The 27,806-nt window shown below is 52.3% G+C and overlaps 1 protein-coding gene across 5 annotated transcripts in view; it reads left to right on the forward strand.

Moving 5' to 3' along the window:
• The window catches only part of TRABD2B (TraB domain containing 2B), a 255,021-nt gene that overhangs the window by 213,731 nt on the left and 13,484 nt on the right, over positions 1 to 27,806 (forward strand). For 3 of the 5 annotated variants that reach the window (XR_013402223.1, XM_077957824.1, XM_077957834.1), the window contains exons 5-6: positions 568 to 658; positions 3,604 to 3,873. Coding sequence is in view for 4 of the 5 variants with exons in the window: in XM_077957824.1 (XP_077813950.1) it covers positions 568 to 658; positions 3,604 to 3,873 (361 nt within the window). In the remaining variant the exon portion in view is untranslated. Of the gene's footprint in view, positions 1 to 567; positions 659 to 3,603; positions 3,874 to 12,944; positions 13,413 to 17,819; positions 18,541 to 27,806 lie in introns of those variants that run through there. The other 2 variants (XM_077957814.1, XM_001101255.5) reach the window with 2 other exon arrangements.

Here is a 27,806-nt window from a genome sequence, read left to right on the forward strand (position 1 = left end):
TCTCTGCTCTCTGGGAGCTGAGTGAGGAGGCCCACATGAACACACAGAATCCCACTCCCATGCTAAAGGAGGGAGGCCTGAGTTTCTGGTAGAACTTACCAAGATGAGCCATAGACCTGCTGGGGACTTGAGGATTCCTTGGAGCTGGGCTTTGAGTGACTGCTGGAGGCTGTCCCAGCCTGGACAGTTGGGGCCTGGGGTCAGCTTCATGGTATGAGGCACAGAGGTGCACCAGGAAGCACGGAGAGCCCTTACTACGTGCGGGTAGCTGTTTCTTGTAATCCTCACAGCAAGCCTGGATGTTACTATTATACCCCATTCTCACTTTGCAGATGAGGAAACTGAGGCACGGTGAGATACAGTTAATGAGCGGCAGAGCCAGGATTTGAACCCAGGCACCAGGACCATGTCTTACCTTCTATGCCATACTGCCTCTCAGGGAGTCTGGGGCATTGACTTTGGTGTAGGTCACTGGCCCAGACACAAACTTAGGGGAAAGCCTGGGACAGTCCCCTATGGCCGGTGGCCTGGCATGTGACTGAGCCCCTTTTGTCGCTTGTGTTCCAGGTCACTTTCTGGGGAACAACACAGTCATCGACATCCTGCGGCAGGCAGGGCTGGAGGTGGACCACACACCCGCCGGGCAGGCCATACACAGGTAAGCCACTGGGGCATCTGGGGGTGCCTTGGCCCTGACTGACCCTGCCTTCCTGCCCAGGCTTTCAGGAGAGCTGTGAAGAAGCTTCTGGTGAGGTAGGGGCAGATCTCTACCAGGAAGCAAGAATGGAAAGGCTGGGCTGGAGGCAGGAGATTGGGAAGGAGCTGGTGAGCCGTCTTGGCTGGAGGTGACAGCAGGGCCAGAGCATGGGTGGGAGTGGGAGCAGCGTTAGGACTGGAGAGGTGCTTAGGATTTAGAGATGGTGGGTTGGGTTGGGGGTAGAGGGACTCAGAAGAACTCCTGGGTGTTGCTTAGAAGACTCTGTGGCTGCCCTGGCTCTGAAGCGAGATGGTACTGGGAGGATGGGCAGGGCCCTGGTCTCTTTTCTGGGTCACAGTCCCACTCTGTGGCAGCCCCGCTGCCCCACCCACTCCTGGTCCTCACCTTCTCTGTTGCTGTCTCTGGCTACACCCCTCACCCCTAACTCTCCTGCCAGGGCATACCCACCCTGCTCAAACAGCCACTAGTGGCCATCCGCTATTCCTGCCAGATCTTCCAACCCCCGTCCCCACAATCTGGAAGCTGCCCGAGGGCAGGGACCAGCTCAGTCCATCTGTGGTTCCACAGCACCAGCAGCAGGCTGGGCATGAGAGCTGTCAGCGAGAGCCAGGCTCTGGGTCCCGGGGAGCCCCAGAGGTCGGTGACAGCATCCTCAGACTACAGGTTTCCATGCAGCCCGTGCTCCAGCATAAAGACCTGGAGTTTGAAGGAAGCTTGGATCCTCATAGCCAATATTTATTAACTGCTCACTCCATACCAGGCTCTAAGATCTTTTAACTCATTTAATCTGCATAACAATCCTGTGAGGTCAGAGCTATGAGTTTCCCCACCTTATCGTTGAGGAACATGAGGCCCAGAGAGGTGAAGTCACTTGCAGAAGGACACACAGCAGTGTAAGTGGCAGTCCGGCTCTAGGGCCTCCCTCAACTCCTATTACTCCCTGTACCAGCTCTGAGTGTGAACCGAGGTCTCAATAAACCCTCACATTGGGATGTCATCCCAGTCTCCCACCTCTTCTCATCTTCTGAGTCAAACTGTCAAGGCTGCTGTTCCTGCCTGAACCGTTTGAGTCCAGCACACATTAGTTTGTATTGGGGCAAACGTGTTGGAGGGGTGGGGATTCCAAGGTAGCCTCAGGGACAAAGCCTTCTTCAAGTTCCCCTCCTCTCCCCTCACCACAGCCCGCACCCCAGCAGCCCCAAGGACCTTCCCCTTAAAGCTCATTGTGTCTGTTCTGGCCAGGGCAGGGGAGGCAGGCAGGCCAGTGAGGCTAGCGAGCCTCCTATTCATCTCAGAGCCCAGGCATTCGGGGAGGGGGCCCCCACAGCTCCCCCATGGGCTCTGCTCCAAGGACTCTCAGCCTTAGCCTCCTGCACGGGGGAGCAAGGGAGCTGGCAGGGCGGAGGGGGGTGGGGATGCTGAGGAGGCTCCAACAATAAAAGCCATCATCGGCCACAGGTGCTTCCTGGATCTAGTTTTTTGTCTGACTGTTTTGAATTATCTCCCCAGCAGCTGCGGCATCTCCAGGCAGCCTGAACCCTGAGAATCTGGGGTTGCCATGGGGGTAGGGGAGGAGAGGCTGAGCTGATGGCCTTCTTTCCTTCAAAGAGAGAAGCTCCTCACCCATCGTGCTGTATGAGAGTGGGTTGGGAAGACAGCCTGCCTGCTGTCTTGGGTACTGCCTAACCTTGCAAGCTGCCCACTCAGCCACAATTCCTGAAACCGTTCCCAACCTTCTCCCAGGGTCACATGTCCCTAAAACAAATTCTGTTGGGCCATGGCTAAATGACACTTTAGCACCTACCTGACAGCCAGGTCTATTTGCTTGTTGGCCAACATCCAAGACAGGCTTATGTGCCAGGCACTGTGTTAAGACCTTGTCTCATTCATCCTCATGACAACCCCATGAAGTAGGCAGTATTATTACTCTTGTGCTATAGCTCATTACTGCTTGAGACCATTAAGTAACTTGCCCTTCATCACACGGCCTGCAGGTTGTGGAGCCGGGCTGTGGACCCACATCAGTCTACCTCCAGTTCAAACTCTGACTACTTAACACTGTCCTTGCTCCACTAAAAAGGTGCATAGGAAATGTGTATTGAATGTATGAATGGAAGGTTTGATGAATAAACCACACACACAATGCTAATAATATTAATTACTTAAATGTTTTGGCTGCTTACTATTTGACAGACACTGTTCTCGGTGCTTTGCCAGTGTTCACCATCATAATCCTGATGAAGCACCCTGTGAGGTACAGGCTGCAACACCCCCATTTCACAGAGTAGGAGACTGAGGTACAGTGAGGTTAGTTAACTCACCTAAAGTCTCAGCCAGAGTTGTTGAATAAATGAGACCCTGACCAAGCTCAGATATGCCCCAGAGACCTGCCCAGGGCTCACTCCCTCACCTCTTCCTAGTCTGGGCTCAAATATCACCTGCTGGTGACCAGACCGCCTTCCCTGAGCAGCACCCTTCACCCCCACTCTCACACCTGTCTCTGTTTCCTTTGCTCCTCAGCAGTTGGCAGTGTCTGACATCCCCTGTTTTACTGTCTGTCTTCTGCTTTGGAATGTAAGGCATTGTCTGTTTCCATCATGCTGACACCCGCCTCTGAAAAAAGTGCCTGGGACAGGGTTGGCACTCAGTAAATAACCGTCGACTCAACAAATGAAAGCATGACTCAAAGCAGTGAGTCAAAGCAAATGAAAGCATCACTCAGTGCCAGACAAGGTTTTCCTGGGTTGCTGTCACCGGGCCCAGGAGGGGCACCCTGGCACTTTCTCCTGCCATGACAAACTCCCACTGAATTGGATTGTACTCCCTGCCACATATGGATGACATTCTCCAACACAGGTGCCCCATGTGCTGTTACCTCTTTCCAGCCCTGCCCCCCAGAGCCCAGCGCCCTCTCCTGAGGGGACCTTGACGAGCCCGGCCCCAGTGACCCCAGCTGCTGCTGTCCCCGAAGCACCCTCCGTGACCCCCACCGCCCCACCGGAGGATGAGGATCCAGCCCTGTCCCCACACCTCCTGCTCCCCGACAGCCTCAGCCAGCTGGAAGAGTTTGGCCGACAGAGGAAGTGGCACAAGAGGCAGAGCACACACCAGCGGCCACGGCAGTTCAATGACCTCTGGGTCCGCATCGAGGACAGGTGAGCCAGGGAGGGCGGGTCTGCCCAGGAGCTGGGCATCTGCACCCGGGGTAGTATACCTTGAACCCCCCACAGCTGGGCACACTGTCATCAGGCCAGCCCTGCTCTAAGGAAGTGTGGTAGATGGCTTTATACAGCACGTTCACATCTGATTTTTTAGTTTTATTCTCAAAACAAAAGCAATTCAACAACAAGTACAATTCTTTGCCTCTTAAAGGTGAGTAAATAGAAGCTTTCTTCAGGCGCAGTGCACAAATCTGCTTTGCACTCAGCTGTCCTGGGACACACCTGTACAAACAGGGCACCATTTGTCCATGGACTGGAGGTAAAACTAGGAGAAAATGGAACAAACTGGCTAAACCAAAAGGCATGAGCTCCCTGTGCCTAGAAGGTGTGAGTAGCCGACACCCTGGCAGGGAGGCTGCAAAGGGGACTGTGCTCTGAGAGAGACGGGACAGATGGTGATCAATGCCCTTGAAGCTGTGGGCTCTGTCTTAGGAGCGGATGGGGGATTTGTGATAAACCTTGTTGAAAATGGGCAGATACAGGAAATCATCCTAATGCATGGAGACCCTTCTGTCATCTTCCTATATGCCCCTCCTGCCACCTCTACCATCCACCTCAGCTTGCCTGTCACCAAAGTCCTGCTGTGACCAGGATGCTGTCTTCCAACCTCTGCCTGCAATCTCAGTACAGAGGAGTTTCCCTAGATTCCACTTTTTGGCAGGAATCTCCATATTTAGTGAACAGTGTTGCTAGAGCACAGGGAATGTCCCCGGGAGGGACCATCAGTGATGGGGTAGAGTCCTAACCACTTCAGTGGCCCAGCCCTGAATATGCCATGCTCAGCAGTCATAGACTCTCCATCTCAGAGTCTCTATCAGAGGGAGCCTCAGACTCTCCATCTGGACCCTAGAGATCACCATCCAGGATTTTCCCCCGAAACCCTAGAGAGAATCACCTTGGCTACTTGTTAAATAAACAGATTATCAGGTCCCACCACAGACCTCATGTATCAGAATGTGCAGGACAAGGGCCTGGGAATCTGTATGTTACGTGTACACCTAGAGATTCTTCTGAGTAGCTCTGGGAAACCCTGACTAAATTCAGCATTATAGATGGTGAACCAAGGCCTGAGTCGGAGAGGGTTTGACCAGGGTTACCACAAGGACTCAAGGGCTGCCTCTTGTACTTTGCACTTCATGAATCTCCTACAGCCAGGTGTCAGAGCCATTGACAAAATGTTGACATGGTCCATCCCATTATCATAAACTGTGGGGTACACACTGTCTTTAAAAGACTTCTAGCAAATAAGAGTCAAGCCCATTGATCCTTTGGGCATTGGTTTCAGAGAACCTTGGGTTACTGAGAAATGTACTTCTGCAGAACCTGGCCCTGTGTATTAGTCTGTTCTCACGCTGCTAATAAAGACATACCTGAGACTGGGTAATTTATAAAGAAAAGAGGTTTAATTGACTCACAGTTCCATATGGCTGAGGAAGCCTCACGATTGTGGCAGAAGGCAAGGAGGAGCAAAGCCACATCTTCCATGGCAGCAGGCAAAGAGAGAGAATGAGAACCAAGCAAAAGGGGTTATAAAACCTTCAAATCTCGTGAGACTTATGCACCACCACGAGAATAGTATGGGGGAAACCGCCCCCATGATTCAATTATCTCCCACCAGGTCCCTCCCACAACACGTGGGAATTATGGGAGTTACAATTCAAGGTGAGATTTGGGTGGAGACACAGCCTAACCATATCACCCTGCCTGCCTAAGGCAGAGGCATTACTGTGGCTATATTGGCTATGACACAGTCGGGTCGCGTGCCCAGCATGGGCCGCCCCCTTCTAATCGGGAGTGAGAGCATAGAGTTACTGAGAGCCACTTTAATCAGTGGCAGGGAGGGCTTGCAGGCTGCCAAGGAGGCTTGAGGCAAGTGAAGGAGCTGGCAGCCCATTAAGAGTTCCAATTAGGCTGGTCACTCAGAGCCCTGATCAACACACCAGGGTGATCAGGAGACCCGGCCAGTGATGGGGCCAGCCCATGGGGTGACAGGAAGCTGGGCTGTCAGCTCCAGCAATGGACCTCCAGCCCCTAACCACGTCTGAAAGGTAAATTTCAGCAAATGACCCCAAACAGCTTCCTTCTCACAATACATAGCTCTGAAACACAAAGCCTGATTTCAGGAGAAGAAAACAGCTTTTCTTTGGCAAGAAGGGAGCCCCTTCTCTATCCCTACAGGTAAATTGCAGTTGGCTAACTTTCTTCCATCTGGTTGGGTTGGAGAAGAAAGTTTCCACCACCGCCTGGCAGCCTGTTTGTTGAAATTTCTTGCCGCTTCTAGGGGAGCAGGCCCTGAGTTCCCTGAGAGACCCAGGGGCAGGGCACAGCCTCCGTTGCTCCCAGGGGACTCACCCTCCTGCAGTCCCCAAGTTTCCAATTTTCTAAGAGAAGCAGATGAGAGCTTTCTGGGGGTGACCTGGGGCCCATTGGTAGTCCTTCTAACAAAACCATTTTTGGGGGAGCTTTTACTCCCATTTCTCGTTTTTCTCCTCCGAAACCCCATTGGAGCCATCCCCTCCTCCCCATCACCTCTCCCAGCTCATCTTGCCCCTGTCATACTGGCCCCGAGTGCCCTCCCGCATGGCTGCTCCCCAGCCTGGGGTCCTACAGTGTCCCCCACTCCGCTGCTCAGCCCAGATGCAGCGCCTTCACCTTCTTGCTGCCTCAGCCACCACCCTGCTTCCTTGGGGCCTGCCGGCCCTGTCCTCACCAGGCTGCGTGCCACCCGAGGTGCCCCGTCCCACCTCCACACCTTTGTCTTGTTCCTCTCTCGCTTGGAGTGGGGTACCAGTGGATATCTGTCAAGCTTCCCTGCTGTGCCAGATACCTGCCTCATTCTGTCCCTTTTTCTGTCAAGAATTGTGGAAGATAGGCCTATTTTATACTGGAGGAAGCAGACTCAGCAGGTTAGGTAACTTGCCTAAAGCCAGGCAGAGAGTCAGGCAGACCTGCCTGACGCTGAGGATCGCTGTCATCACCCAGCACCATGTGGTTGCCATCCCCCCATTCCCCGGCCCAGCTAAGCCCTCCCTTCCTCCACGCAGTGCCGGTGGGTGCCCCTGTCCTGACACAGTAGCACAGACTGTGAGTCCTCACTCATACTCTACGCCAGGAGGCCATGAGGATCAGATCTGGGTTGGGCTGGGAGCGAGTGTGAGAAGGAGGGAGTGAGCCAGGGATGCGCCTGGAGCGCCTGTCCTGGATACCACCTGGAACAGGCTGGCCTCCCCCTTGCCCCTCATTACCTGAGATGTAAACACACACTGGAGGAAGTTTAGAGAAGCAGTAGCCCATGGCAGGATGATTTATGGGGACCCAATGGAAAGGGCAGATGAAGCGAGTGTCCGCAGATGGCTGTGCAGTGGCACAATATTCTTGAGGAACCCCCACCTCTGAGAGCCAGACTTGGGGGAAGGGCAGGGCTGTGACCAGGGTGCTCTAAAACAAGGCAGAGGTCATTTCTGTGCAGTGTGGGACCCGCGGCACTCTTTCAGTTTCTCCTTTTGTGCAGTTAGGGCCTTGATGGGTCTTTGGAGGTCATGCCAGCTCTTATTCTCCAAGTCCACAGCTGATATGGGAGAGGAAGGAGAGTTTCATAAATAGGGACCAGAATGTCTGGGCCATCTAGATTGGAAGTCCTTGGGCAAGTCATGCTGGCCAGGTGTAGACAAGAGACTACTTTCCCAGTGCCAGGCATGGCCCAAATCAGGGCACAGAGGTGGGTGACAAGACAGATGCAGAGCCTTGGTGGGTTCAACCATGCAGGGGGAGGGGTGCAGGACACATGTGCCCCAGGGTGATTGCCTTCTGGGTCTCGGCTTCCCCTGAGGTTTGAGCAGACGGCTAGAGCTCTCAAAGAGGGGAAGAGACATAGTGTCTCCCTCCTGCCCCAGATTCTCCAGCTCCAGTTCCCCATAGCACAGCCAGGCCTCCTTCTGGGATGGTTCGAGATGGGCGGAGTCTCCAGGCGAGGCCAGGACCCCATCAGATTAGAGGTAGAAGATGCCCCCAGGAGAATGGGAAGCAGGCTCATCCAATGAGTGAAAACAGACAAATTCAGGCAGAATGGGGTTCAAATCCAGTCCCCCCTTTTACTTGCTTTGAGGCTTAAGAGATTATGTGAGATGATGCTTGTAAACCTTAAGCTGGCATCAGACCACCAGTAACACTCGGTAACAGTTGCAGCTCGTATTGACACCTGTGACTTTCAGAGTCTCTGGTCTGAGATGACCCAGCCCCCGACCCTAGCAGAAAGGGCCTTCGGCCTGAACACTTAAATGAACCACTGGGTGGGTGCTGTGAACTTCTCCCAGTTTAACAGGAACATGTTGGGCACATGTTGCATTTAGTGCTAGTGAGGGACAGGAACAGGAAAAGTCTCGGGTCACGGTTAGGGACAGATGGCTCCCAGTGTGATGCCACTGAAGAGCCCGGAGCCACAGTCCAGAGACCCTGCCTCAACTCTCCTGAGTGATCTTGGTAAGTCCCGCTTCCTCTCTGGGCCCAGTTTCCCATCTGAGGGACAGATAGGCCCTTCCAGCTATGGTCTGCTATGAAGCTATTAGAAAACAAGCCTGTCTGCCCTGTGCCCAAGATGGAATCGGTCAGTCATGGCCCAGTGAGGCTGAGCAAAGCATGAAGGCGTTCCCAGCACAGAAGACCGTGTGGACAAAGGTGTGGAGGCGGGAGGAACCCTAGATATCCCGAAGTCCTAGATCTCCAGAGCTGCAGGCAAACCAGTTGCTTTGGATCTCTCACCCGACCTGCTTGGCCCAGAGAGGCTGAGGCCCAGACTGGCATCACGACAGGGTCTCCACTAAGTGAGCACAGTGAGATCTCTATCCCCAGGCAGAGGGCCACCTGTGACCCAGGCCCTGTGTGCCCCAAATCCGGTCTTCTCTGTGTCTCCTTGAAGCTCTCTAAGGAGGTCAGTCAGGGCAGAGCCCACCAGCCCCTTGTACTGGCAAGAAGTCTCGGGATGCCCAGAACCTAGCCTAGGATGGCTCTCAGAACCCTCTAGTGCCAAGATCCGCCCCTGCTCCAGGGAGCCCCTTGGAGGTGCCTCATGGTCAGACAACTGACAGTGTCTCAGACACACACAGCCTTGCTTTCTGCCTTGGGCTTGTGATTTCTGCCTTGGGCTTCTACCTAAGATCTCGCTCTGGCTTCTGCTGCTAGGAAACATTTTAAAGTCCATGGGTCTGTTCCTGTTCATTGTGTTGATGGGGAAACAGAGCTCTAGAGGATGGCACCTGCCCAAAGTCACATAGCAAGCCAGGAACGCACTACAGGCTAGAGCCGGGCTTCTGCCTTCTACCCAAGCAGAGGGCCTCTTCCCCACTTTGGGGTCCCTGTTGACTCAGAGCCGACGCGGCCTCTTGGTGCCAGCCCTCTGCGGAGCCTGGGAACACTTGCAGTGTTTGGTTTGGCTTCGAGGCCACTTTGCCATGAGACAGTTTCCCCCATTGTGAGCCTAGGAAGGGGTGGGGATCTGGACTGGGGGACTGAGCTTTGTGAGCAGAGTCAGGCCCAGGAGGTGGGCTAGGGGCATTTGGAGGGGCTTGTCCTCCACCCCCCACCAGTCCTACCCCATTTCTCTGGGACTCCTTCCAAGCAATAAAAAGCCCGCTCAGGCTCCAAGCAGGAGTTTTCATCTTTGGTTTTCAAAGTGTGAAAGAAAATGCCTTTGGGCGCCTTGTGAGACATAGTATTCATAACTCCTACTTGGTCTCGCCTTCTGATGGTGGGGGCCTCAGCTCTGGGCACCTCAAGGGGCACACCAGTCCGCTCTCCTGAAGCCAGCCCACCAAACCAACAGTTCCTCAGGCCAAAAAGCTGGGGCAGCAGCTAGGAGGACGTCTTTATGGACTTCTTGTGTTTTGTGTGTGGGTTTCTTTTTTTTTAATTTGGTTTTGTTTTCATTAGAAAAGAAAGGGAGGCAAGAGGCTGAGGGAATGATCCCTGCCCAGCACAAACACTAATCCCCTCCAGGGGCTGAGGCCAGATGAGGCCTCAGTGTCCCCACCTAGCAAGCCTCCATCTGCGGGTTTGAGAGATCTCAGCCAGAAGCACCCACGCTTTGCTCACGGGCTCTCCATCAGTGGTTTGCTCGTCTGTTCAGTCAGCGGCAGCTCCTTGGCCTGGCTCAGGCTGGGGAGACACTGTCCCATGCACATCCTGTCTCTTGCAAGAAATCTGAAGTCCTTCAAGCTCAGTTTCCACACCTTAGAAAGGGGAATAATAACAACATAACACGTGTATAGCACCAAGCAATGTCTGCCAGCACACTGTAAGTGCTCTATAAGTGGAAGGTGTTATTATTAGGAGAGACACAGACACAAAAATTTTAATAATGATGCTAAAAATAGCCAACCTCATCTAGCACTTCTTGTGTGCCAGGCACTGTTCAAAGCACATTACGTATAGAAACCTAGGCAAACCACGTATAATAAATGGAGAACTACAACACAGAGAGGTCGATGAGAAATGTACAAGGTTTAGGGGAAGCCTTAACTGCCCCAAGTGGCATTGAGGTATGGAAGGCAGATCAAAGAAGGCCTCCAGGGGAAGGGCATTGAGTCTGGCCTTAAAGGTGAGTATGAAAATGGCAGCAAGACTGTAGGGGTGATGGAAGAGGTGGTGTGCGTTGAGAGAACCATGAAAGGGGAGAGCAGTCAGGCCAGATCAGGCTGGCATGGGGTGGGAGGGCACAACATGCTCGATTCTATGGGTGAGTAAGGGGCATTGGAAGCCAGGTGGCCCTCCCCCCCATTCTACACACACACACTCTACTCAGAAACACCATCCCTGCATCCTCTGGGTGGGACAAGAGTTTGCTCCCTCCCCTCCTGATAGCTCCTTGGAGTCTCTCTAAAGACAGAAGATCATGGCACATCACACCGGATGGAAAGGAACTTTATGCAGGCTGCGGGGGTACTGAAGGCCAGAGCATCACCAGAAGAGAGTAGAGGGAGAGAGGGACGGGGCAGTGAATGAGGACCCCTCTCTTTAGTGACATACATCAAGCCAGGACAGAGTGCCCAGAGGCGGTTTGGACACCTGTTCCCAAACCAAGAGCCCAAGTGGTGTCAGGGTGTGCTTGGTGGCCCCAGGTTCCCTCCCCTGCCTACCCAGCCTAGCTGAGGCTGAGCCAGGGCTGTGTGAGAGGCGTCCAGCCAGGACGGTGGCCTGGATTGAGTTCTGGTGGTGATGATTACAGGCTCTCACCACTGTGATTCTGGCCAGTTGTTAGGACCTCATGGCCCAGCCCAAGGAAATGCAGCCCAGGGTGACCCGGGGCAGCCTGTCGAGGACGGGGCAAGCAGTGGGAAGCATGGCAGGAAGGTACTCACACTGCAGACCCCATGAAGCCCGCCCTGCCCTGTTTCTACAGCCTACCCTCTAGGTTGGCCAGCCCAAAGGGAAGGGCAAGCTTCTTGTCCACCCATCTGCTAGTGAGCACCTATTGTGTGCCCAGTCCAGATCCTGGCCCTGCTTTGTGTCCTGGAGGAAAGCCACTTAACCCCTTTGTGCCTCAGTTTCTTCCTAAGTACAACGGGGACAACAGTCATCCTGCCTCCCAGTGTTGTCATGAGGTCTAAAGGTTAAGGAGTGGCCAGCACTTCACACACAGCCTGATGCAGGGGGCAGGGCTCTCTACATTCTTTTCTCACTGGCCAGGAGTGCCTTCCCCCATGCTCGAACTAAATTCGCTCTGCCTTCCAGGCTGACTGTGGCCTTCCCTCTTCCGGGAGGCCCTCCTGGCCTTCCCTTCATCTACCCACTGCCCCCCGGTGCTCCCCTCTGGGTGGGGGCTTGTGGGTTCCTCTGTCTGCATCTGCATCTCTGTCTGCCTCCTGCCTGCCCAGGGTTCCCTGAGGATAGGCATGACCATTGCTTCTGGGCTCAGCCTGTTTCTCTGTTCCAGAGCCTGTCCCTCTCGTCCACAGGTCTCCTGTCAGACTCTTGACCTCTCTGCTAGGCCTCTGTAGTTGTACAGTCCCTCCTCAGTCCCTTTGTTAGCCTCTGTGTCTCTCTGCCTGTCCATTTCCTATGTGTCTCTTTCCTGGACCTGAGCCAGTAACCTGGCCCTGAGTCCCCCTGCCCTCCCCCTCCAGCTTCCCAAGGCCACCACATGCTGGGCTCAGGTCAGCCTCCAGTTGGCTCCTGCCCTGACTTTCCTTCCATCTCTCTCTGTCTGTCACATGGGCTTTCTTGAGCCGAGAATCTCACCTGTTATCTCCGAAACTGGATTCTGTTTTTGTAAATTCGTGAAGGACTTAGTGAAATTAGTGAAGCACCTTTCACTAAACACATCCTGCAGCTGTGCAAAGTAAAGACTGACCCAGAGCTCCTGCCTCATGGCGTCCCACTCCCACTTTCCTCCGGGACCTGACCACCAGGTAGCCTGCCCAGCCACCACACAGCCTCTCTGAGCTTCAGTTTTCTCATTCATGGAAAGGGAGCAATGAGACCTATTTTGAAGGCTTGTTATGAGGACCAAAAACATTGCTCGTAAAGTGCTGAGCTCATGATGGATGCTCAACAAGCGGTAGTTACGATGAGGGCAGGGGACGCAGTGCGGTTGCTTGTCTTGTTTTCTGCATGTTTTGGCGGTCTGCAAGGGGAGAACAGCCAGCAGGCAAGGCACCTGTTACCTCGATGGCTGATCACTCCATGGGACCCCAGATCTATCTCCCCAAAACACTACTCTTTCTGCCTGGGACCCATTCTCTCAAGTGGTGACATCTGAGTGACTGAGAGGTGACAATCTGTGGCTGCCAGGGCCTGGCCCATCCCCCGGAGCCTGGCATAGGGGGTCCATGTGGACTCAGGAGCTCAGCCAGGCTGGTTGTGTGGCTCTGGGCTGCCCAGTTTGCCTGCTCAAGCTCCTTGTTCCCTTCTCCATTGTATGAGGCAAAAAAGACCTGAAAAAGTCAGATCTGAGCTTCTACCCAGGATGAGACTGCCAACGGTCACTCTGCCATGTGCTTCCTCCTTTCCAGCACCACCGCCTCGCCGCCCCCGCTGCCCCTGCAGCCCACCCACAGCTCCGGGACGGCCAAGCCCCCCTTCCAGCCCTCAGACCTGCTACAACAGCAGGACCTGCCAGGGCCCGCCAGCAGCTCGGCACCCACCCTGGGCCTCCTCCCCGCCGTTGCCACCACCATCGCTGCCCGCTTCCTGCTGCACAGCCTTGGGCCCTCTTGACCTCGGCCACCCCAAGTGGAGAAGCCAGAGAAATGACACAGGGGTCTTCGGCCACACCCCACCGCTCCTGCCACCACCTGCAGGGGTGCCCAACACCTCGAGGGCAGTCCAGACGGGATCGGCTAGACACTAGAGCTTTACTGTACCCAAGTTACATCTTCTTTTTTGTAGAAGGATCTTAATTTCCCATAGTGCTATGGGGCTCTTTTGTAAAATACGTGTCCATATTAAAAAGGAGAAATGTATTTATTCTACTGATAAAACTATTTTTATGTGGCCTATGTCATAACCCCCTAGCCCTAGTGTCGGCCCGGGAGGGGAACCCGAGACATCAGTGACCTCCTGTGGACTGTGGCTCTGGACTGGCTTGCTCTTGGATCACCAAAGCCTCCTGGGTCTGGGTTTGGCTCCTCCTACTGTGGGGCCCTCAGCGGGAGGGGCAGGCAGACAGGCTTAGCTTTTGTGAAGCTGGATTTGGGAGGCAGAGGTGTGAACGTTGGCCATCCTCCCTCCGCTGGATGCACCCGCGGCCTGGGAAGATAATTTAGGAAAGAGAATGCTGCTATTTTGAAACCCCGAGTGTCTGTGAACTGGCCTTCCAGAGCTCTTGGTAAGTGTTTTCAACCAAAGCGCTGGGGTGGGGTGGGGGGTGGGATGCTGGTGCTGAGGAGAGCAGTCCCCACACCACAGAACACATGAATAAACTGAGATCCAGAGGGAACCAGGTGGGTAGCCCAAAGTCACAAGGCAAGTGGGAGAGCGAGGACATAAATCCGGACTTCTCTCTTCTGGTGTCATGAATCTAGCTTGGGTTAAAGGACAGGCTGTTGAAGTCCTGGCTAAATGGACTGAGCTGGGCCGAGGGACTGGAGTGGGCACAGGAGGGCAGTTTTAGAGACAGGGGCTTAGGCCTCACATGATGTTAATAGTAATGAGAGCTGCCATTTGTCCAAAGCCTGCAGTGTGGCAAGCACTTTGCACACTTGCTTCACTGATCCTCATGCTAGTTCCGTGAGATGTTACTATCCCCATTTCACAGATGAGGAAACAGCCCCCCAAAGAGGTGAAGGGACTTGCTGAAGATCCGCCAGCCAGGATGTGGCCCCAGATCAGTGTGATGCAAAACAATTCCTGCCTCCTGCTCCCTGTTCTGCCATGTTCTGTCTGCCAGGGAAGCTCCAAGGGAGGCAGATCTCACCCAAACTAGGGCCAGCACAAGCTTTCACTCCACCAAGAGACCTTTTGGCTGGCTGCGTATGTTGGCCCCTCTGGCCAAAGGGCTCTGGCAACAGCATGTGCCACGTGTTGCATGTCCTGACTCGCCAGATCTTGGAGCCCATGAGAAGCTTTCCTGGCAAATCAAAGGCTGAGAGACGGGCACAGCTGTGGGGCACCTGGGGAGGCACAGCAGCCAAGTGGGGAGGCAAGTGACAGGGACTCCGAGAGACTAGCCCCTCTGCTCCTCAAGGTGGTGGCTGAGGAGACAGAGGACCCAGGTGGGCTAACTCCCAGGCCTGAAACCCCGCAGAGCAGGTGCCTCAGTAACTACAGAGTCCTGGAACCTGACAGCAGAAAGGACCCTTCGCTTGATGGATAATAGTAACAGTGGGAGGAATAATAAGGCCCCCGGAGGGGAGACACGTCTCCAAGACTGCACAGCCTAGTGGGCCTGCTGACTCCCAGCCCCGTGCACCCCAGCTTTACAGCTTTGCGGGTTTCCCTGGCAGGCTTGATGCAGCTGATTGGCCCCAGTGCCATCTTTCCCAGCTTGGCAGCTGTCTCCCTTCTGAGATGGCACAGTTCTGGGCAGCTCATGGGATGGTCAGGAGTCCCACGGGCATCTTAGCAGGCAGCTGAATTCTTTACAGCTCAGCCCTGATGGACGTGTTTGAGCTTGAGACCTGGCAGGAGACTGGAGGTCTGTCTCAGAGGGCCCAGCCAGCCCTGTGGGCACCATGCTGTAAACTGAACTTGACCTCAGTCCAGGCTGGAGTTGGTTTATCCTTGGCAAAAATGCGACTTCCTATTTCTGAGCGGGAAGGGACTTAGCTGACTTATAAAGCAGGCTCAGAAGTTGGACATCAAACGGATCGTGCAGAGCACTATTTGGATGAGATAAGTGTAAAGGAATTAGAAACACACAGGCCAGATTCCTCTCTGTTTGGGGCAGAGTATGGCATGAGATGTATTGAGATGGAGCTTGAGGTTAATTAAAGATGAAGCATTTGGGTAAACAGTCCAGGCAGCTGACCGTGTGCCCAGATCTGTGCCAGGCACTGGGCCAAGAAGGTAAATTAATGCAGCGTGTAATTATTGAGCACACGCAATGCCAGGCTCTGTATTGGAGCTGAATCTAACCACTGTCCTTGGCCCAGAGGAACTCATTATCAAGATGGGACAAGCAGCACAATGCTAGGTTACGTCGTCCTGGCCCCTAACTTCAGGAAGATTCAGCCCTAGTCTTTCCCACATCCCTCCTCTGGGCAGATTAGGGGATCCTAAAATCTCCCTTACCCTAATTCAAGTGTTTAAAGAAAGATGGCTGGACTAACTGATGGAGTAGACATGTACCTATAGGAGAGCAAGAGCCAATATGGTCAGACATCTGGTGCCAAAGTTCACTGATCCCTGAGGACCACCAGTTGGCCAGGGTCTAAAATGAACTAAACTTACTGACTTATGACCCAAAAGACTTGAGACACATATGCAGGAATCTGCATGGCTAGGGTACTTGAATTCTCTCATCCTAGGCCAGAGCACCACCATTCCATAAGCAGCCACCCACACCTTTGGCACGATCTATCCACCACTTACTGACATTTCTTCAAGAAATGTTCTTCGTGCCTAGCCTCGTAAAATGCTCCTGCTCCTCTGAGAACTTTGTGTGCACTTCTTAGACTTTTCTGTTTGACCATGAGGTGGGCAGGAAAGATGAAAGGCCTGAGACCCAGCAGGCGAAGTGATTTGCTTAAGGTGGAGCAGCATGTTAGTGTGGCCCTGGGTCCTCTATCTCTCGTGAAAGCTGACTGTGTGATGAAGGGCTCTCTGGGGCATGTCGGAATGGCCATGTCCCCAGGTCTTCCTTCAGTGCTGGGTCTGATGCGCCAGCAGCCAGATGAAGACAGGGAGAGCCCCGTCATCCACAGTGGAGGGAGAAGAATCAGGCTGCCAGGGAGCTGCAAAGGGGTGCCGAGGGCACCTCCAGGCCTGAGAGTCAAAGATCTGGGATCTAGGAAGCATGGAACCTTGTGCTGGCTATGAGCAAATTTGTCCCTGCATTGAAAGATCCTAAGCATATTTCCTTCATGCTAAACACTGTGTTACCTACAACTTCCTGGCCTCAGCTAGACCTGGGCAAGCCTAGGTGCTCAGGCCCCTTGTCCCACTTGCCTAATCTCCAGCCCAGTGCCATTGTCACAGTGGATCCCAAAGAGGAGGGAAAGTCCTTCTACCAAAAGGAAAGTCTATTAAAAATGCTGTGAAGGACAAGAGAAATTCTCCCAGGGAATTGCAGCTTTGATGGCATCCTGTGTGGCAGACAACAGAATTGGGACTGGGGTGATAGCTTTTCAGTGACTGTGAGATAAGAACCAAAGTCCTCAGCCTGACCCATGAAGGGTCCTCTAGACCCTTCATGACCCAACCCTGCTGACCTTGTCAGCCATGTCTCTCATGTGTCTTACCCTGTGCCTGGCCAGCGTGCTGTGCAGTCATCTCTAGAATAGACAGGATGTTTCACACGTGCTGCTGCCTACCCCTGGAAACTCCCTTCTCTCCCCTGTAACTGCTCATCCATTGAGGAGCAACACAGATAGCACCTCCTCCAGGAAGCCCCCTCTGATTCCTCTGTGCTTTCTTAGCATCTATCATAATACCCACTGCCCAGTGTTGTGACTATCTAGTTGTGTATCTGCTCCTCTCTTGGACTGTGAGCAGCTTAATGTCAGAGGTCATGTGATTTTGTTTTTGTATCCTCATCTGACACGAAGATGGTGCTCAACAGATGTGTAGACAGAGAAAGAGGAAGGGAAGGAAGCAGAAAGAAGGGGAGGAAGAAAGGAATGAAGGCAGGAAAGAAGGAGAGAGGCAGACCTTAGCTCCGCCAGTGGAATAATTTCCAGCAAACCAAAGCTGTCCGGGGATGGCCCGGAGCCCCCGAGGGTGGCGAGTTTCCCATCAGGAGAAGTGTTTGAGCAGGGGCAGTGTGCCCACTGGCTGAAGATGTGGCAGGAGAGTTGACGTCTTGGTGAGGGCCTGGTGTAGATGACACTGAGGGTCCCTCCTGGCTCTGCAATGCTCAGGTTCTGTGAACATTGTTATTTTTCCAGAAATTCATCTGAGCAGCCAGAAAAATCACCCCGCTGGCTGTCTAAACCAGTAAGGTTCAGGAATAAGTCCAGCCTCCCCACTCCACCCACAACCACCACCACCCTTCACAGTGCCCCCTTCAACAACCCAGCTGGGCTTGCCTGCTGCCCTTGGGCAGGGGAACTTCTGAAAGGTGGGGGAGGACTGGACTGGAACCCAGGCCCGCAGCTGGCCATCGCAGAGCTCCTTCCCTCTCTGCCCCCTTCCTTGACCCCAGGGGAGGAAAGAAAGGGTTTACGAGAACTGATTGACCCCCCCTGGCCCTTTCCAGGGAGCATCAGCTATCCTCATCCTTTCTCCAGGTGGGAGCTGGGCTCTTCCTTTCCGGAAATACTCCAGATACCCCTTCACTTTGCTGGATGACCTTGGGCAAGTTCCTGTCCCTCTCTGAGCCTTCACTTCTTCGTCTGTCAAATGAAGACCTTGTTTCCTGCCCGGGCGGTTCTGGGACTGGAGGGCAGGGGTGACGTGGACAATCTTGGGCCTCCGTGGAGATGAGGTGCTTGGCTTTCTTCCCAGGACCCACAGGCTGCCGTGGGATTGAAAGCATGTGGAGGCGGGAAAGGTGACAGAGTAGCATGCCTCGAAGGCCCCCTTCATCCCAGTCCTGCTGTGGGGAAAGTGGGCTTTGAACGGGATCCAAGTCTAAGATGTTTCCGGTGAGCTGCCAGGGACAAAGGGCTCTCAGACATCTTGGGTCCCCAGTGGCTGGGGTGGGCAGGGGCTGATTCAGCCAAAGGAGGCATTAGCCCAGAACAGAGGAAGCCAGAGCCCCTGCCCCATTCCTGAGCCTCACAGAGCTTGTCCCCAGCTTGATTCACTGTGCAACACAGGCTTCAGATTCATGTATTTGAAAGGTATGCATGATGTTGTTCTCTTATCACCTCTGCCCCTCACCTCTGTGAGTTATCATGAAGAGTTCTTTAAGAGTATAACAGAAGACAAAGAAAGATGCTATTAATGTTATTTTGCCAAAAATATTTTTGTAGCATAATATATTAATAAAAGATATTATGAATTCAATGGCTTAGTGTTTCTGTGTGACATCTCCCCTCTTCCTGCCAGGGAACGTTCAGGAAAATTGCCTTTGCTGTGAGGGCCGAGGCCTGCAGTGGAGCAGAGGAGTTGGAACGAGCCCTGTTTTCATGCACAGTCGGGCAGGTTTTGGGAGGGTGGTTTGAGCAGGACCCCGATGGCTTGAGAGGCCTCATGCCAAATGAGGTCCAGATACCCTCTCCCCAGCCAGATTGAGCTGCCCAGCGATGTGGAGAAGGAGCTGCTCAGGGACTTTAAACACAGCTCCAATCTGGGGTTCAGGCTTGGAGTCTCCCTATTTCTGCCTTTCTCACCCACCAAGACCTACTGACTCCTCCCAATCAGCTCTTCCTACACACTCTCCCATCCCCATTGCTCCACCCTGGTCCAGACCTTTTACCTGAGCCCCTGCCACCTAGCTAGGCCCCTCCAGTCCACTCTCCCCTCGGCAGCCGGAGAACACTGTCAACCAACAAAAATGACCACATATCTCCCTTGCTTTGAAAATTCTTCAATGTGTCCTCGATGTTGACAAAGGTCACACAAGGCCCTCTAAGATCTGGTCCCTGCCCATGCCTCTTACAAGAAAGCCGCCTCTTGCCAAGTCTTCCCCCAGCATTCCACACTCCAGAGTTACTGCCAGCCTCAGTGTTTCTAACTCCATCCCTCGCTTCACCACCCGCCGCCTCTGCGCTTGCTGTTCCCACAGCACTGCCAGTCTTTCCTCTTTATGCCTCGCCCATTGCTCTGTTGAACTCCTACACATCCTGCACAACCCACCTCCGATGGTATCTGCTGCACAGAGCCTTCCCCAACTCCCCAAGCCATGCCTCCCCTCTGTTCCCACAGCTCACTGTCCTCAGAGCACTTAAGGTTGTGCTGAGATGATCTGCAGTGCCCACTCTGCCCCTTGGCTTCCTTGTGCCAGGACCACGGGTTGCCTGTCTGTGAAGTCAGCCTCAGCACAGTGGTTTATGTATGCCATATAGACACTGTATATAGCGGGGACTTGTGGAAGAATGATGGAGTAAACGAAGAGGAAAGAAAGAAGGGAAGACTTCAAATACAACATGCCATATCTGTTCTATCACAGCACATCATACCGTCCAGTGTCAGCTGACCGGGATCCACACAAGGTATTCCTGCAGCAAGTTTCACCCAGGAGAGACCTGGTCACTGGAATTGGAGGGAAGGAGGGACAGGTCACTGAGAAGTTTAAAGAGAAAGAGGACTCTATTCTAAAGCCCCAGAAGCCTCTACCTGAGTTGATTTATTGCCCATGTTTACTGAGTTCTTCTGGTTCCTACTAAGAGGAATATGGACTCCACACAGTGGCCCCACCTGCACATAGCGGCGACAACCATGCAACTGGAAGCTAACATTTGTTGAGCATTTGTGATGCATCAGACAATGTTCTAGGCGTTTATAAAAACTAAATCATTTCACTCACGTGGCTGCTCTTCCTTATCTCCTTCTACAGATGAAGCAACTGAGACACAGGGAGGTTAAGTAACCTGACACAGCTTATAAATGCTGGAACCAGGCTGGGAACCCAAGTAGTCCAACTCCAAGCCTATTCTCATTTTTATCCAGCAATTCCATGATGTCAGGTGTGGGACGTGGCCCGTGAGGTGGGGAAGGAAGGCATCCAGCATCCATATTTCACAGGTGGGGGGACAAAGTCAGGACACGACTGAGGCCCAACGTAGTAAGCGTCTTCCATGTCCAGGAGCCTGCCCAGACCTCTGTGCCACCCACCAGACTCTGGGCAGAGATCCAGAGATGCTCTGCCCCACTCCCCACCACCCCTGATGATGAACTTTAGAAGTTGACATCAATGGTGTAAGGATTCCTACTGTGGCCATGACCCCTGTCCTCTCTGCCCCTCACACACAGGAGGGAGGCTGCTGTCATCCATCCACCCAGAAGTTCAGTGAACAAATGAGGTCTTGTCCTTTCTTATGGGCTGTAGTCCCCAGTTTACTTACTCCCTGGAGAGGCCGTGGCCCAGAAATAGGCTCTCAGACATGACAGAATGGGTGGCTGAGGGAGGAGAAAGGGATTCCGCAGAGCTCCTGACACACTGCTCTCCATATGGCAGCAGGTCTTCACTCCCTCTCCATCTTTCTACATTCTCTGAGGTCTTTCTGTCCCACCCCTGAACATCTAGGGTTCAATAGCCTAGCCTTTCAGAGGAACCATCGGACAATGTCCTGCAGCAGCCGGACTCGTGAGATGAGGACCACAGGTGCTGGGTTTCAGTCCCAGCTCAGCTGGCCTGCTGTGTGACCTTGGGCAAGCTCTGCCCTTCTCGGACCTCTGTCTCCTTATTTGCATAAAAGGAGCAAAAGGTGGAGCAAATTGTATTCACTAAAATTCCTTTTAGAAAGAGCAGCATCTTTCTTTGAAAGACTGCTTCTATTAGGACTTGAAGTAAGAAGGAAAACCACTGTCTCCCATCTCAAAGGAGGTAGAGAGAAGAAATTCTTTATGACTGGGATAGAAATTTTATCATTTTACTCCTGAAAAGGAGAGCAGGGGACGGGAAGAATCAAGAGAGAAGGACGAGAAGTCGGGAGCTAGGCAAATGGAGAGAAACTGAAGGAGGAGGAATGTCTCCTTGATGGGGAGGAAACCTGCCAATAACAGTCATTTTCACAGCAGCCATGAGAACCCCACCCCGATCTGCTCTGCCAGTCTCCACTAGGTCCTCACGGCCTGTGAAGATTTGGAACGGAGCAGGGTGGTACCATGGAAGGGGCTGACTGCACCCAAGTAGACATGAGGTAAAGCAGAGGCTGCAAGCTGGAGGCCAAGATCACAAGTGTGTGAGCCCCAGGGAACCCATGCACTCTGGGAGGGCTTAGAACCTCAGCCACAGAGTGGGGTGTCCTAGAGTGTCTTAACCAGGTACTTTGCAGTAGCAATGCTGGGTTGCGGGTAGATGGGAATAACAAACTTAGACCTGCCAGCCTTGGGCTTTTATGAGCTGAGGGACTTGGGAGCTGCAGGGCTCTCTGAGGCAGGCAAGAAAGCCCCCACCTCACAACTACCTTCTAGGGGTGCTGCAACAGAGGAAGCACCCTGGCCTAGCCAGCAGGACAGAATGAAGGCTGGGATGGGCTGGGCTGGGAGGGGAGGAGGTAGGGGCTCTAGCTGCTGCTCATAGCAGCCAGCCAGCCAGGGGAACTGGGCCGGCCACTGTTACGGTATCGTAAAATGAAATTATTTTCAGAAAATATTCGTAAAATCCTGTCTCATATCAGTTGGTTCTGGGCTTGCAAAACAGTTCTTGGTTTGGTTTTGTTTTGTTTTGTTTTTTCTTAGTTTTCATTTCTTCCTCCCTGATCAGCCACAAAAATCAAACAAACAAACAAATAAATAAATAACACTGATAAAAATTCCCAACCTGAAGACACAAGTTCCCAGGCAAGGAAGGGTTGGGGACTTGCAGGTCCCCAGACATCCCTTCCCAGCGTTCCCTCACTTCCGCTGCCCTGAGGCCCAGGAAGGGACAAGGGGGCTGAGCAGGATGGTGACCAAGGGTGGGGATGAGGAATGAAGGAGAAGATAAGCAAAAAAGACAAAAACACATAGAAAGATGGATGGAGAGAGAGTGAAGATGCAGTAGGAGACAGCAACAGAGAAGCAAAGAGGCACACGGCACTGGAGAGAGAAAGGGAGAGAATGAAAGGGAGTCGTCGGAAAAGGCCTGTGTGGGGAAGCAGAAAAACACAGACAAGCATGGGTGGAAACAGAGAGAGGCAGGACTGGCTGGAGTCAGAACACAGCAGGGTCTCAGCAAGAGGGAGGAGGCCTGGTTCAGATCCATAACACAGGCTGGGGCCTGGCTTGTGGGGCCAAGACGGACGGGCCACTGGAGACAGCTCCTGGGGCCAGCAGTCTTCCTCCTCCCGGGGAGACCTGAAAACACAAATTGCGTCCAGGGCCAGCCAGTCTCCCCACATTCAGCCTCTCACCCTGCACCCCTGCCCCAGAGGTTGTCCAGGTTCAGTCGGGGTCTTGGGCTTGTGGTCAGGGGACACAGGGTCCCAGGGACTTTCCTCAGTGATGATAGGTGGTCACGGGAGGGCACTGGAGGCACTACTGGGAGTCCCCTGGGAAGGAACTGACTCTGCCAAGTTGTCCACCCCCCTGCTCTGGAATGGCCCACCCCAGCCATACCCAAAGACAGACACTGAAACTTGGGCCAACCTCTGCGGTAGTGGGGTTGGACTTGGAAGGTGTTACTGGCTCTCCTATCCAGCAGCTGCCACCAGGGGGCAGGGCAGTGCTGCTCAGGCTGTGACCTGGGGCTCTAAACAGATGACCTGACGGAACAAGGTGGGAACGTGGGAGCTGGAGGGGACATGATTCTTCTCTGGGCTCAGGCCCCTCACTGAACAGATAAGGGGACCACCAAGAGACAGACCCATCCAAGGCCTCTTGGCATGTGTGAGTCAGAGGCCAACCCAGGAATGCAGACTCCCAGGTCCCCCTTCTGGCCTCAGCACACTGGCTCACCTAGATACAGAGAACTGACCCAAAGAGTCTAGTTCACCTTGGCTTCAAAAGCCTTCCGCACCCCAAACCTGAGGCTGCAGGGTGCCAAGTCCAACTAGAGAAATATGGAGCCTGCAGCTCAGTGGGGGAGGCAGACACTGAGTAGCATCCATCCAGTATGTGATGGTTACCATAGGACTGGGGACCTTCCTCAATAATGTGCATTTGCTTCCTCTTTCCCTCCCTTCCCCTCCCAGCAATCCTCCCTCCCAGACCCTCTCCAGTTTGCCCAACCAATCTCTCCAGACGTGTGTTTCCTCGCCTCCCCTAAAATCATGCTCCAGCCATAGAGAGCTACTCAGGCTCCCTGAACATACCTGCAGTTTCCCAACTCCATCTCCATCCCCCCTGTCTCCTCCACAGCTAGCTGCTCATTCCCCCTATTTTCACCTGGAAACTTCCTTCGTGGTGTTCAAGGCCTCATTTAATTTGTGCTTCCTCGTAAAAGCCTGCCCTGGTCCCTTGGGCTCACATTTCCACCTCTCCTGAAGCCCCAGCCTTTGTATGCATCCAGTCTTAGATGATGGGCTTCATACGGCTTATCACCCTTAGAATTTTATAAAGGGAAAGCTGTGCATGCAGAACCCAGGTCATATTCATTTTTCCATCCCCTGGATGAACAGTATTTAAAATAGAGGACACCTGGTTAGCATTTATTGCATTAATTTTAAGTCTGAAGACTAAATATCATCCAAGGTTAGTATTAAATTATGTTCATCAAAAGCAAAACTGAGAGAGATCCAAGCATCTAGGTACAACAGGGGTCTGAGTTTCCCTCTTCCATGCCTGGCTTCTCAGAGAAAACCTCCAAATCAGTGTTTTTCAGCAGGGGTAGTATCACCACCCACAGGATGCTTTGGGAATTTGTAGGGGAGTTTTTGGCTTTCATACAGTTGTTGGTGGGGTGGGGCGGGTAGTAGTGGTCACGGGCCAGCGACACTTAGTGACCTGCTAAAAGTCCCACAGAAAGAATTATCCCCCATCCTGCACAATTTTTGCAAGTTTTGCCAAACATTCATTAGGGGAGAAAAAAAAATCATTTGTAATTATCTGAGCCTAGAACCTGAATCCATTTTACGTAAACACGTAGTATTTGTTTCTAAAGGTTTAATATGCCCTAAATCTTACAGGAATGTAATTGCCATGTATATTGAGAGAAGAATGTGCTTCGTTTTGTTCTGAACTTTACCAAGAGTTGTTCACTATTTTTGAGTGCCACCTTATTAACAAAAATGCCTGTGTATTCCAGGTGTTAGAGAGACCCACAGCTGTACTCTTTGGTATTTTAGCTGTCACTTTCAGGGTGACTCAGCAGTTAAGTACAAGCTTTGACTATTACATTATGTCTACAAGTGTTAACATACCCAAGTGTTGACAAACCAAATTACATATTATTGTATTATAAGCTATTATTTCTTTTTCCTTACAGTTAGGGCATTGAATTAATTTTTAAAAATCATATGTGTAGGAGTGTTATATTATTCATACATTTCATTTCAGTACAGAAGGGACACTAAAGTATTTGTGATAAAACAGGACCCTGGGTCTGAAAGGATAAAGAGCCCCTGCTTTAGAAAATCTGCATGATTTTCTAAAAGAGTGAAGCACCTTTCGAGGAATGGGAGGTAGAGTGACACATTGCAAACAGCAACAGGCCTGAGCCCAAGACCCTCTTTGGCTTCCCACTTGTTATTTTTCCTTGGGCATGTCACTTAACCCTGGTATTATTAGCCTCATCTGGGAAATGGAGATAAATATGACTTACTTTATAGAGCTGTAATGGTGAGACCTGAGACAACAGGCCTGAAGTGCTTTATATCTGCAAAATCAACTTCAATGCATGTTATTATGGTTCTTGAAAGAGGGAAGAAGCATGTGCCCCTGAATTTCCACAATCCTTCAAGCTTCACTCAAGAACCTCAAGTGCTGTGAGTGAAAGATTTTGACTAATTCAGGACCCAAAGAGAGTTCCGTTCCTGCTTTGCCACCGACTTCATAAATAACATTAGACCAATGACATCTCCTTACTGAGATTCAGTTTCCCGATTCAAAAAATGCAGCAATTAGAGCAGATGATCTTTGAAGAGCCTTCTAAGTTTGATAGGTTAGGATTCCAAGATCTTTCTCTACCCTCTTACCTCTGAATTCAACTTCCAAGTTTTGAAGCCATCCCTTCTAAAAAAATAATTTGCATCAAATGCTAAAGCCCAACAACTAGTTACTGCCCTTAGCAGCTTCCAGCCTGGCAGCTTAATCCTCTTTCGAAGGGGCCCTTTAAAGTCTCCAGGACATGATGAGAAGCTCCAGATCCATGTTAGGAGCGTTCCACACACATTCGGGCAGAGGCACGAAGGTGCAGCCAGAGTAAGTGGTGGGTGGGGCATAGAGAGTGGGCTCAGCGGTTACTCAGAAGGGGAGGCAGGAAAGACAGCCATGGGAGTGTGGGGCGTGGACAGGCTGGGTAAGATGGAGCCATCCAGCAGGACTTTCAAGAGGGGGTGGGGGCTGTGGACCATTGGTGGCTATATGAATGACAGAGAAGGATAGCACGGAGAGACGTGCTAGAGGAGGCGCTGGGCAAAGCATGTTAGCGAGAATGTGGTCTTAGAGCACATGGAACTGAGAGAAGTAGAGGGTCTGGAGCAGGACTTGGAAGTCCAGACTGTGGATTTTGAATTTGATCAATGACTGTCCCTAAACGTCTTTTATTCAAGAGGATGGAAAAAAATGTGTCTCTTTGGGACACTGAGGCTCCTAAGGAATGCAGGGGGTGGTAGCTGGGCCAGGGAATTCAGGAGGCAGGGAGGGCTGAGCCAACTCTCCCAGCGGGCCCAGGCCCGTCTGCCAGAGCAGGAAAGAGAAATAAACACAGGCCGGACTGATCCAGAGCGGGCACAAAGCCCCAGCTGAAGGTCTCCTGAATCTCCACACTCGGCCATGCACGCTCACGGGCTGCCTACTGGTGAGTATAAAGCTGCCAGCTCAGCCCCGTGCTGGAAGCTCCTCCTGGCTGGTCATCCACTGCCCCTTTAAGCGCTCCTGGTCCCATACTTCACAGGGACTCAGGCCAGCAAGAAGAGGTGTTTGCCTGCAGTGGTTAATGCTCCATGAGGCCGCTCCCTCCTCCTCTGAGAAAGCTGCCCAGCCTGCTGCTCTGGCTCCAATATAACACTTCCCTTTCAGCTTTTGAATTTCAAAGCAAACCTGAGGCTGACTGCAAACAGATGGATGGGGTCATAAAAATCCCCACGCAGGGAGCAAAGAGGCTCACGATTGTAAAAGAGAGACTATTTTGGAAGAATGAGTCTCTGCACCCATGCTGGGCTCCTGCTTCTTTGGGCCCCTGCTCCTTTGCTGCAAACACACCAAACATGTCTTTCTCACCTTCGCCTCTCCACATTCTACCTGGCCTTCAATGCTCAGCCCCAGCCCCAGATTTTCCAGGAAGCCTTTTGTAACCTCCTCCCTATCCCTCCCCACCCATCCAGCCACTTGATTTTTTCCACATTTAAGTTCCTATGGCACTAACTTCCGGTGACCTTTCACAGGTATTTACTACATACATCTTGGCATTGGCAGTAATTTTTTTTACCTGTCTTACACTCAAAATAGATTCCAGGCTTAAGATGGGAAAACACCTTTCCCTTCTTGGCTAATCCAGCATTGGACACCAGTACTGAACCAACAGTAACTGGATGCTTTTCATGAGAATGAAACTTTATATAGCTTGAATAACCATACACAGGAAGTGGATGGAGTCCGTATTACCTCTATAAATCTGCTTTGGGAATTTGTTATTATGTAACACAGGAAGTATCATTTTACTGGGCAGTGAGGGATCCATTTTCAGGGTGCGCTCCAAGCAGGAAGTGATTTCATTAGAAGGATCCGCTATTATGTCCATAGAGTGCAGAAGAGTTGCTCTTGGCAGAGGGCACAAAAAGACAGGATAAATAATCAAGGAGATAAAATGGGTGGTAGAACAGGCAGGTTTTGAGATCAGACAGGTCTGGGGGCAAACCCCAGTTCTGCAATTTACAAGCTGTTTGCCCATGTGCAAGTGACTCAACCTCCTCCTGAATCTCAGATTTGTTATCTGTAAATGGGAATGATGATAATATGTATCCTGCAGCGTTGTTGTGAGATGTAAATAAGATAGCGATGCTCGAGATACACTAAGTATTATCATCAAAGACAGCCACGCAGGCCAGGCAAATGGCAGCAGGAAATGGTACCTGGATTAGCAAGAAGCACTGACATCCAGTCTAGGTTGGAAGAAATGAGGACTCCTCAGAAACACACAAATAAGGGCTTCCATTTATTGAGGGCTTGCTATGTACCACCTGGCACCTAAAGAACAAATCAATCTAAACAACATACTTGAGAGTGAAGGCCATTGCCTGCTTTACAGATCAGGAAACTGAGATCCAGAAGGGTTAAAAGATTTTCCCATGGTCGGCCGGGCGCGGTGGCTCAAGCCTGTAATCCCAGTACTTTGGGAGGCCGAGGCGGGTGGATCACGAAGTCAGGAGATCGAGACCATCCTGGCTAACATGGTGAAACCCCGTCTCTACTAAAAATACAAAAAACTAGCCGGGCGTGGTGGCGGGCGCCTGTAGTCCCAGCTACTCGGAGGCTGAGGCAGAAAAATGGCGTAAACCCGGGAGGCGGAGCTTGCAGTGAGCCGAGAT

Source organism: Macaca mulatta, chromosome 1, assembly GCF_049350105.2.
Source record: "Macaca mulatta isolate MMU2019108-1 chromosome 1, T2T-MMU8v2.0, whole genome shotgun sequence".
NCBI lineage: Eukaryota > Metazoa > Chordata > Mammalia > Primates > Cercopithecidae > Macaca > Macaca mulatta.